This window comes from Anopheles ziemanni, chromosome 3 (assembly GCF_943734765.1).
Source record: "Anopheles ziemanni chromosome 3, idAnoZiCoDA_A2_x.2, whole genome shotgun sequence".
NCBI lineage: Eukaryota > Metazoa > Arthropoda > Insecta > Diptera > Culicidae > Anopheles > Anopheles ziemanni.
In genome coordinates, this window is record NC_080706.1 from 15,528,106 (window position 1) to 15,539,008 (window position 10,903).

General features: G+C 46.5%; 2 protein-coding genes across 2 annotated transcripts; one reads left to right on the top strand and one right to left on the bottom strand.

Annotated features, from left to right (window-relative positions):
* Nucleotides 1–2,669: 2,669 nt before the first annotated feature.
* On the bottom strand, nucleotides 2,670–4,157 carry LOC131284200 (estradiol 17-beta-dehydrogenase 11-like). Its single transcript, XM_058313055.1, has 5 exons — nucleotides 3,801–4,157; nucleotides 3,340–3,516; nucleotides 3,009–3,265; nucleotides 2,812–2,940; nucleotides 2,670–2,742 (listed from the first exon to the last, which is right to left on the bottom strand). Exons 1-5 carry the CDS (start codon nucleotides 4,155–4,157, stop codon nucleotides 2,670–2,672), a joined length of 993 nt encoding a protein of 330 aa, XP_058169038.1.
* Nucleotides 4,158–7,928: 3,771 nt separating this feature from the next.
* Nucleotides 7,929–10,903, top strand: LOC131287249 (endoribonuclease CG2145-like). Its single transcript, XM_058316281.1, has 4 exons — nucleotides 7,929–7,983; nucleotides 9,223–10,102; nucleotides 10,168–10,600; nucleotides 10,670–10,903. The coding sequence occupies exons 1-4, from the start codon at nucleotides 7,929–7,931 to the stop codon at nucleotides 10,901–10,903; spliced, it is 1,602 nt and encodes a 533-aa protein (XP_058172264.1).

A 10,903-nucleotide genomic window follows, 5' to 3' on the forward strand; every position in this document is an offset into this window, starting at 1 on the left:
GTATCACCTAGATGTATGATATTATTAGATATGACTAACAATCATGTTGCAGGCGACATTATAAATAATAATAAAACAAAGAAAACCAATTGTCTACTCAATGCTTACAAATGCGACGTATTTATGTGTACGATAAAATCAAGATAGAGAGAAAAAAGAAAAACAACCACACACACAATAGCGATTGCCTGCTCATATTTGGAAACATTACACTACACTAGCCGCAAACGAAAGTCCGTTACAGTAGAAATAGCAAAATGTTGTTCGATAGATATTATGACCACCGTATGACCATCATCGACTCCCAAAAACCGCCCACCTCTGGCACACTTTTGTCCAGCGCGGGAGAAGCAAATAGAGGAATGCACAACAACAAGCAGACGCAAATGCATATTAACTTCTATTTCTATTGCTCTCTAGCTTGTAGGATTGATTTGGCATGTCCTATGTATATCGCGCTCGTTGTCATTTGACTTTTCTGCTCTATTTTATTTGTATTTATCATTTCCCATGTCTGTATTTATTTTTTTACGTTGTTTTATGTAAAAAAAAAAGTCATTGCCGAGAAGTGTTTTGATTTCCTCAAATTTGAAGATTCATGTAACGATTTTATTCCGAACAAACACTGTGCGCGCTTAGTTTCACGGAGTTGGCTGTGTAAACTTGAAAGTCCGTTAATAATCCCACCTGACTGACCTCCTAGGTGCAATTTGGGCTCGCTGAAAAACAAACAATTCAACAAACAAACGGCTACTTGGATGGAAAAAAAAAACAATGCTTCGCAGCAAACCCAATGAAACAATCAATCCTTAGTTCGTGGAAAGTGGGCCCAATCCACCCGAAACGATACGGCATGCGGAACGGAACGGTGGCCAAACCGTTTGAAAAAGTTGAGTATAAACGTTAAAGCACAGTTGTAAAGGTATCGCAGCATCACAGCCTCACATCGTAAGCCATCGTGCACCGTAGTCTAGGATCTCAAAAATGTCAAATTAGCGTACGAAAGAGTGTTTTCCACGAGGCATGTGTGTGTGTGTGTGTGAATTTGGCTGGCGGTAGCAAATCATCGACCTGCCGATGCGATGCCCAGAATAGAAATGTTTGCACAAACTGCCACGATATCCGCGTAGGAAAGGAAAGAGCGAACGGCGTGATATGTCATGTGCCATTAGTGATCTTATTCCCATAAAACCAATGAAAGGGAGCAATGGTGACGAAAGCCATCTGATGGAAAATAAAATGATGGGACCCCATTCTGAACCCCCGTAAACCGTCACCCGCCATCGTGGGGCCATGCGTGCTGGCGTAATGTTTTCGAAATGGACCAATAACAGCAAAGATAACACAGATGATCCGTAGACTTTTGGTGTAGAGCTGGTTGGAGGTGGAGATTTAGGAAGGACAAACTATTTAGCAAAACCTAGACAGAAACTGGGTGGAGGGAAGTAATTGCTGTAAATAAACTCAATCGGCACACTATAAACCTGCCATACTATCGCTTGTGGGGCGGGCGGGAAAGTTAGCACCGTATCACAAAAGGATATCATTCGTAGGCATTAGCAGACTATCACTTCTCTCACGTGTGCACACCCCCTGATCAACGCCTGTGTCGGCCACTGTGTTCGACCCTTTAGGAAAATTCGTGTCATTATTGTGAAGGCATAGAGCATAAACGTTTGTATAAGTGTGTGTGTTTATGTAACTCTTGGAGTCAACAGCGGTGCATCCCACCCCCCCGGGGATGTCCTTGCTGTTGCTTAGCAACTTAAGTGTGTTGGCTACGAGCCACTGGTTCTTTACGAAGGAAAAGTCTCTCAACGACTCTCTTGAATGCTGGTAGCACTAGCGAGCAGATATTTAGACTAACGATCGTGCTGTGGAAGGAAACCAACCCCAATGGTGTTTAGAAGCTTAAAACCTTCATTGGAATGATCAGCAGTTGGAAGCCACACACACAAACACGCGACGGGGGTAAACTTCTCATAAATGAATAAGAAATTATTCGCCAACCAAATAATAATTACAACAGTATATGAATTGAAGGCAGTGGATCTGAGTGTAGGAAACGATTGCCCCCACAGGCTGGGCCTGATCTTGTTTTGTGTGTCTGTGTGTGTGTGTGTGTGTATCGTTGGAATAAGGGTATGTGAAAAAGTGGAAAAGAAAAGCTGCACTCCCCTCCTGTGTGTAGCCCCCTGTGGTGGTGGCATGCGATTTGAGGCCGAATGTTATTAGGAAGATTTTACTGTAAAGACGCTCCTACTATTACGACGCAGAGTACTGTAAAACCAAGAAGAACGGACCGGAGAGATGTTAAGCAAACGGAGCCTACGGAGGTGACAAGCGGAAGACTATGAACGTTACGTTATTACTAGCCGAAAACGCGCGCGGCGGAGGAACTAATTAACAAATATACTGAATCTGAACTGGATGGAATTATCGAGAGAAAATAAAAACTATAGATGTAATACAAAGTGGAAAGCTGTCCTCCCCGATGGTAGTTTGTTGAGTTTCCTATCCGAAAACTAGTCGCGTAGGACCATCCGATCGTCAATCGAATCAACTACAGGCACGCGAATCAAGTTTCTTCATTGTTTATTTGTTTTATCATCATCTTAACGGTAAATGATACATATTGCAGCTAAACTTTTGGTCAGTCTCAAGGGTATTCAATCTAAAAGTTTAACTTCACCCTGCGCCAATGTTTTCGTTAGCAATTGTCGTACCTTGATCGGCATGTTCCTGGAAACCGGACAATCATAATAAAAAAAAGAGGATTTTATAGAACTCATCGAATGTCTCTAAACTTACTCGAAGATGGCCAGCAGGTAGGGTTTCACTGTTTCTGGCACCACAACCTTGCGCTGGTTGGTTTTGATCGCATTTACAACGGTCTCTCCTAATGCGCTCGGTTCGTAGATCGGAAGACGAGTAAGTCCGCTGGAAGGCCAGAAGGTGTAGGGATAATCAATGTTGTAAAAATTATTTAGTCTGTTTTAGGTACTTACGAAGAGGCCTTCAGCACACTGATGGCCTGTTTGCGTGTGTTAAAGGCCTGCGGGAAGATGGTCGTAGTGCGCACGTGCTCCGACTGTCCGCGCAGGTACAGATCGTCCTCGAGGGCATCCATAAAACCGCGGATGGCAAACTTGGTCGTGGCGTACGTTTTCGCCCACCCGGGCGCAACGTAACCAGCGAGCGAACTGATCGCCACGATGTGACCCTTTCTCCGGCGGACCATGCTGTCGATGAAGACTTGTGTCGTCTGATGGAGAGAAGGAGTTTGTGTGAAAATATTTCCTCGGTTCTTCCCTGGCTACAAGGGATTTTTGTACTTACCCAGAATCCGGAAAGTACGTTCACTTCCATGGTACGTTTGCAGTGCGAAGGCAAGCCGTCCTGGGAGAAGCTTGTGGGAAGTATTCCGGCATTATTGACCAGGATGTCTACCGGGCCGAGGTCGCGCTCGATGTCCCGTCCAAGCTGCCGCACGGCTTCGTAGTCCGATACATCAACCTTTAAAATAATTCAATTTAAAACCATGTTTAATAATTTCTTTTGTAAATTGACCTTTCGTCCCGTATGTCCAACACGTAAAACATTATTCATCAACTGCGTTCGGCAAGTAATTACAACCCAGCGATTACGATTCAGCGAAATACTATAGCAACACGTTGTCGACGTGACGTCTCCAGAAATTATCTCCCGCGACCTTTGCCCAACACCAGGAGAGCCAGGAAAATCAGTCTACCGATAACCCGTCATCGATCACAGCACAAGCGAATAGATGTCTGCCATACCTTATATGCCACGGCGGACACATTGTAGCGGCGCAGTTTGGCCACCGTTTCCCGCCCGTTCACTTCGTCCACATCCGCCACGGCCACGTTGCAACCCTCCTTCGCCAGTGCGATCGCAATCGCTTGCCCGAGTCCGTTCGCACCGCCCGTCACCAGAGCCGTCTGGCCGGAAATGTTCTTGGCGGGCGGGGCCACAAAGCACCCGACCAGTGCCTCCCACCAGAGGGGCACGGATTCGAACAAGAACAGCACGACGTTGAGCACCAGCTCGAACAGTTCCCGGGCACGCTGGACGCTCGTTTTTAGCGGAACCGGATCGGCCCACCGGTACGGGCTAACGTCAGCGTTATCGACCATTGTTTCTGCCGTAAACTTCCTCCGTTCCCAAATTCCAACAAACAAACACTTCACAGTTGATCCGGAACCACCGGAGAGGAAAAATAGCTCACACGGAACCAACCGACCAAGGGCAACTGAATGCGTGCATTAAACGATACCGACGTTTCGGACTTTCGGGGTTGAACCAAAATTCGAACGGCAATCTTATCCAATCGAACGCCACTAATCGAACCAGTTAGATAACGTGGCCCTTCGACTGCCACCGTCCGGCGGATTGGCCCCGGATTGATTGTTGAATGATTATTTTTTGTCGCTGATTTTGTCATGTTCAACCAGTGCTTGGAAAGGGATACACCGAGAAGGGGGTCTCAGGTTGCAATTACATATCACCGACGTGTTGATAACACATAGCGGACGATGAAATCGGTTATAACTAGTTTCGGTAGAAAGGGTTCGGACTTGAATGAGGTTAAACATTGGTTTAAGCATTTGCTGCCCAATTATTTTCCAGAAAATAAATATAGTATAATATTTAATTCAAATAAAAAATCAACTCAATACTCGATATGATTTTTGATCCATTATTATCCACAACTATTTAAAACTTAACTGTTTTTGTGCTCATTTAAAAATGAGTAGTTAAAATATTAGAGACCTTCATAATAAAAGCATTTTTCCTAATTCAATAGTTGGTGATTTAGGCAACTAAAATTAAATAGGCTTATCAAAAACAACGTTCGTTTCACTTAAGTTTAAATAATAATCCTAGAACCTTTCCTTGGTTACGTGTTTGTAGCGTATGTATGAATATTTCGCCAAACAAAACGATCGCTCCAGCGACCCATCCAATGAGCAACAGTATCCCGATCGGTTCCAGATTGTCTAATTGGATCAAGTCCTCACCGAGCGAGGCTCGCCTCAAGACATACTGAAGCAGATTATTATAAAGTCGTTCGGCTTCGACCATGAACCCAAATCCGCTCATCCAGCTAAGATTCAGTGCCATGAGGTTCCGCAGGGGTTTCGCGACCGGATTAAACAAGTACGCCATCCGTACAGTTGCCAGCGGCTCCGGTAGAATGAATAGCGGCTTGCGGCCACTTTCATCGTGTTTCGTGTGTGCAGCAAGCATATAGGATGCTCGAGCCGTTGTATCGATGTGGGCGTAGTCGGTTGAAAATTCGTCCAACATCGGGACGACCTCGGCACGGGCCAGGAGGGCATGCGATATCCGTGGTTCCAGATTAGATATCATCGCTTTCTGTTGCTCCAACACCTGCACGGGAATGTCCGTGGCAAAGAATTCTTCCAACGTTGCTGGATCTCGCTGGAACTGGTGAACCAAGAGGCAGGATGTGATCTGCGCTAGGTAGCTTTCGATCAGAACGAAGGAGACCACGTCAACCGTGACTGAGATGAAGGTATCCATCAGATGGTTCTTTAGGAAACGCCTAATATTTGCTCCCATCTTGGTGCGTGTGTTGGCCAAAAGTTTGACTCCATGGACGAAAGCCACAGACAACGCAATACTTATCCAAAGTTCTTCGGACAAAGGACGCCACAGGATGCGCAGAAGTGCCGGCGTTGCTCTTCTCGGAACAACCAGAGAGATGACCATCGGTTCCGGGAGTACGATCATGGGAAACACGGTGGTCTCTATCTGTCGGCGTGTTAATGTTACATCGACTGTCTTGTTGGCTAAATTCTCCATAGCCATCTGGATTACGTCATTTCCATTTTGGGCATTTTTTAAATCGGAATGAAAAACGGCCCTGAGATGAAGATAGTCGAACAGTTTCTGGTACACAAGAATATCGATGCCATTCCAAATATTTTGCGCATCCGTAAAGGTGTATGGAAACGAAGTAAAAGCCTGATAACGAATCGGCAGGGTGTGATTAATGATCAACCGACGGTAGGTGTACAAGGTTTGGAAGTCCATCGGTCCGTCGAGCAATATTCCTTGTGCCGACAGGTCCAAAATGTACCGCACGCGGGTTCCCCGGCGTTCACCCGTTACGCACCAAAACCCAATTCTATAGTGACGGAAAAACTGACTCAACATGCTCATCGTTGCCCGCTGTTCGAGGTATTCATCTTCTACTAGGACCAGGATTTTCGCTTGCCAGAGTGTGTATTCTGTTGGCATAATTCTCATTTGAATCGACTCCAGCAGAGTGCTCTGAAAGAATACAAACAGGAACGATAAACGTTGCTTCAAAACGTCTGGCCGGTTGCCTATAGCCTCACCCAACTGCGAACGTCCGCGAATAGTATGACCAGATAGGACTCTTCTAGCTTTCTGAACGTTATGTTACCATCCAATATAGTCTTTGGATAAGGCAACGCTACAAGCACCTCAAACACGTCCCGCTGATCCAGTCCGGCAAGGCACAGCTCTCGGATCGAATGCCGAAACGCTTCATCGAAGAAGGGAACCAAGGAATGTAGCAGATTTTGGGGAGCTACTAATGCCAAGCAAAGTGATACCGATAATACCGACACGAGTTTCATCTTGTGTTGTGTTAAACCAAGAACCGGTAAAGAGCTACTAAACAGAAAAGGCAGTTGACTCATAGCCCAATGGCGTGGTTTTAGTCAAGTTTTGTAAAGGCCAATTATTACTATTCAAATTGTGGGTGCTTAGCAGCACCTTTCGTAGTTATAAGTAATAATTTTCATGATTGCACAAACAAGAAATTACAGAAATTAAAAACTAATTAAAATACCTCGAGACTAGACTAAACTAAGACTGAATTGAACATCAGCAGATGTTCTGTGTAGAAAATCGATTAGATTCCTTATCTCATACCATCAATTCTTAATCGAACGGCAATGGAATAAAATGGTAACGTATCGAAATGCTCAGTTTAAGGCCCAACACTGATCAACGGGAGTAGTTGATCGATATTACTTAAAACCAATTAGCTGAAAAAGGTGTTTCCCACGAGCAATATCTATGTTTCTTTCTTGCATTCGGTCATGTCTCTTCCTACGCACTCTAATTGATATTAGTCTTAAAGTGGTAGCTTATGTTCGAGTCTCCAAGAAAGACTCCTCTATTCCACTGTTCAACACAATCCCAACGGGCCAACGAGGTCACCTAGGCCCCATAAACCGTCCAAACTCCGCTGCAATCATCGTATCACCACTGTCAGACAGCATAAAGCCTTTGCCAAGGTCTTTGTCGGATGTAGCAAACCTTTTGCCCCTGAGATGGCTGACTTCGAAAAGGTGGACAACGGAAAAGAGTAAGAAAGCTTCTTCTGCAACATTCAAGGTTACAAGGAGGATGAGATAATCTTTCACAAAGAACGAACCTGGGCGGCCATTAAAGGTCATCTTGAATAGAAGAGAGTTCACGGCAAGGAAGAAAGTCAGAAATATGGTGAATCTTCTATCCTGCGGATAGGAAGAAAACATAAAACCGGAGATAAAGGAACCGGTCGGTTCATGTTGGTGAAGATGCCTCCTAGACGCGAGATTTCTAGGAAAGCACCTCTTCTCTCTTTTGCTGACGATCACGGTGATCAGCTGGTGTTCGAGAGAAGTGGCGATGTTGTGATCGCGGCCTCTCGCTGTATGCAGTTGCTCGTTGATCGTCGATCAGAGCGGTCGATCTTCAATTTGGTAGTCTCTCAGGTAGGAACCGGTCGGTACGGATCAGAGTAGGCAGTGATTTGCTAATGTTATTTGTGTTTGGTTTTGTTGGTCTCCTTTCCAAGCAGTGCTATAATTAGTGAATACACCTTCCGGAACCACACGAAGTAATCAACGACTGGCCACAGGATGCGGACCCTTCAGATTGGAGCTATTGTTTTGCTGTGCCTAGCATTGGCTATAGGTAGTGTATACCAAGCGGAACGTTTGTTGTTTTTCTCCGGTTCCTCGTGAGCAACTTGTACTAGAACGTAAAACAACAACCCAAAGGCCAAATGGGGGAACCACGAGGTGCAGCTGGTCACGGTGGGTCAAACACCTTCACGCGCAACCACATCGATCGGAGACGGAGGGGCTCTGATGTCATCCGGTGTGGAATACCAAACAGGCACCGAGTGACATTCGATGGCGCAGCGAAGGTCGCGACGCGATCTGTCTGCCTCGTGCCGGTTCCATTTTTCCACGATCGCTGAAACGAATTGATTGATTCAATTGAACCCGGTTAAACTTGCAAATGATGCTAGGTATCGAACGCAAGCCAAGCCATCTCGATGCGTGTAGGTGGATTCAAAATGAACAGAGCAAGCATTAAACCTATTCAAACGGAAGACCGTTAGACCAACCATTTGTGAGAGTTCTGATAATTAGTGATCTCTTCAGTTGCATCTTCCCTGTGCCCAATCGTGCTTGACCTTCTTGACACGCGAACATTTTGTTGTTTTCTTCTCAATTAACGTCTCGCCGGGAAGAACCGGACGTCTTGAACTGATCGACCGAAACTGTTGATTCCTTCGGTGGCTGATGATGGGAGTTATAAGTTTTTTTTTTATTATTTACCGATAAGCATTGAGCCTTACGCGTGTGTACCTCCAATCAAACACACCAAGTTTCTCTTGGTTCCGGGAATCGAGCAATATTTACCGAAGGTGCATGATGTCAGTTCTCAATTCCTCAATTATCAGCACAATCTGGAGGAATATTTAAAATAATCTTTCCCATCAACGTTCGCTAACGATTGCTTCCAGCGATAATCAGAGCCCGTTCAGGAAAAACAAGGCGAGAACACGGTAGAATACCTTTTAAATGACGACCACAAAGGTGGCCAAAGGCTTTAGTAAATGTCACCGATTAAATATCGGTCTGGCATACTCCACACTGAACCGGTGTGAACCACTTAAGGTGACTTAATACGCTTGTTTGGCTCAAGGAAAGTATGCCACTTAAAAGTCGATACCTAAGAGGTTGTGTAACGATCACTTTCTACCACCCCGTTGTGTTCATTTATCGCAACACGAGTGAAAGTATTCCGATCGTACGTTCGCTGAAGAGTTGTTTTGCCATTGAATCGAATTCCCATTAAGGTGAAGATCGGGTGATCAACTTCTCATACTCTTACCTACTTTTAAATATTCTACCCTTACAGATGCACAATGGTTTGGGAAAAAGAAACAAGAAGAGGATCCCAATGTGGCCCTTCTTTCATACGCCCCGGTGGATCCCAGTGTAACACCTCCCTCAACAACGGCAGCAGGTCCCACCCCGAGCACCACTCCGATTCCGACCACGACGACAAAGAAGGGTTTCTTCGGTAAACTCTTTGGCGGTGGTTCGAAGAAGGAAGAGAAGGTCACGACTACGACCACTACTACCACAACCACAACTACGCCTGCGACTCCTACGACGAAGAAGACAGGTTTCTTCGGCGGACTCTTTGGAAAGAAGGATAAGACTTCCACCACGACCGTTGCACCATCGACAACGACGAAGGCGGGCACGACGGTGAAGCCAGGAACGGTCACAACGGCAAAAAGTGCCGTTGCTCCGACGGTAACGACCGCAAAATCTGTCTTGCCTGTGGCCGGAGGACCAAGCACGACCCCGAAACCGGTATCAACGGCGTCGACCACGACGACTACGCCGACGACGACGGTGACGACTCCCAAGTCAAAGGATGCCTTCCCTGCTCTTCCCACGTCTCGCAGTGGTAGTCCCACACCGGCACCTGTGCCAACTTCAACCGTTGCCAACGCGTGGACACGTACGCCACCAACTGTTCCGCCTGCCGCCGGTGGAAAGTCTGGTGTAAGCTTTGTACCGACCACCCCTGGAACGGCTGGTGCCAAGGTCAGTAGCACCCCGGCATCCGCCAGTACGGTCAGCGAAGGACCGGCCAGTGATGAGGAACTGATGGCTCTGTCCGAGTTGCTGTTCACCAAGGACACGAACAGCCCGAGCAAACATGTAACTATCAACTACCAGAAGCAGACTTCTTCCTTCGTCAACACGGACGAGGCACCGAATCCGTAAGTTTTCATAAAGTTTTCACCAGCCTCATGTAACGGTTACTTTTTAAATCACCTACCTCTAGATTCCTTACGGTGGACGAGGCCAAGATCTACGCCATTCCTACGATCGAGAAAATGCACGCCCTGTTCAACAACTACGAGCTGGACACGATGACCAACGAGTACGTGACGCCGCTGGAGAAGAAGGAAGAGAACGATTTCGTCGATGCGCTGCTGGCCACCAACGTGATGCGCCAGGCCATGTTGTTCCTGCAGAAGAAGGGCATCGTGACGGCCGACCCGAAGACGCACCATGAACTGCTGAAGACCATCTGGTTTACGCTTTACTCGCGCGGCAATGGCAAGATTGGTAGCTCCGGATTCGAGCACGTGTTCCTGAACGAAGTGAGCAATGGTACGATGATCGGTCTGCACAACTGGCTGTACGTGTACGATATGGAGAAGGCTGGCCGTATCGACTACAAGGGTTGGAATAAGAAGATGGAACTTGGCACGGTACGTACCCTCGGGGGGTCGAGAGTTCGTGATTTCGTTTCTCAAAATTCGCTTCTATTCTTTTCACAGAAAGGAGAAATTGCAAAGGTCCGCCTAACGTTCGACAATCTGCAGAAACCATCGAACTCACTATTCGTTGGCACGTCGCCTGAGTTGGAGATTGCACTGTACACCGTGTGCTTCCAGACCCGCCCAGACAAGGAGTGTCCGCTGGCGGTGAACGGAAAACCGTTCACGATAAAAACCTTCACGTTCCGCTATCGGGGTAAAAATCTAATCGGAGGAGCTTGGCCAAACATCTAA

Bases quoted from the DNA above. Each gene is read 5' to 3' on its own strand.
- LOC131284200 (XM_058313055.1), bottom strand. From the start codon at position 4,157: ATGGTCGATAACGCTGACGTTAGCCCGTACCGGTGGGCCGATCCGGTT. The intron at 3,517-3,800 runs GTATGGCAGACA...ATTATTTTAAAG, and splicing joins TGTCCGCCGTGGCATATAAG to GTTGATGTATCGGACTACGA. The intron at 2,743-2,811 runs GTAAGTTTAGAG...TCCGGTTTCCAG, and splicing joins TACCTGCTGGCCATCTTCGA to GAACATGCCGATCAAGGTAC.
- LOC131287249 (XM_058316281.1), top strand. From the start codon at position 7,929: ATGCGGACCCTTCAGATTGGAGCTATTGTTTTGCTGTGCCTAGCATTG. The intron at 7,984-9,222 runs GTAGTGTATACC...CTACCCTTACAG, and splicing joins GTGCCTAGCATTGGCTATAG to ATGCACAATGGTTTGGGAAA. The intron at 10,103-10,167 runs GTAAGTTTTCAT...ACCTACCTCTAG, and splicing joins ACGGACGAGGCACCGAATCC to ATTCCTTACGGTGGACGAGG.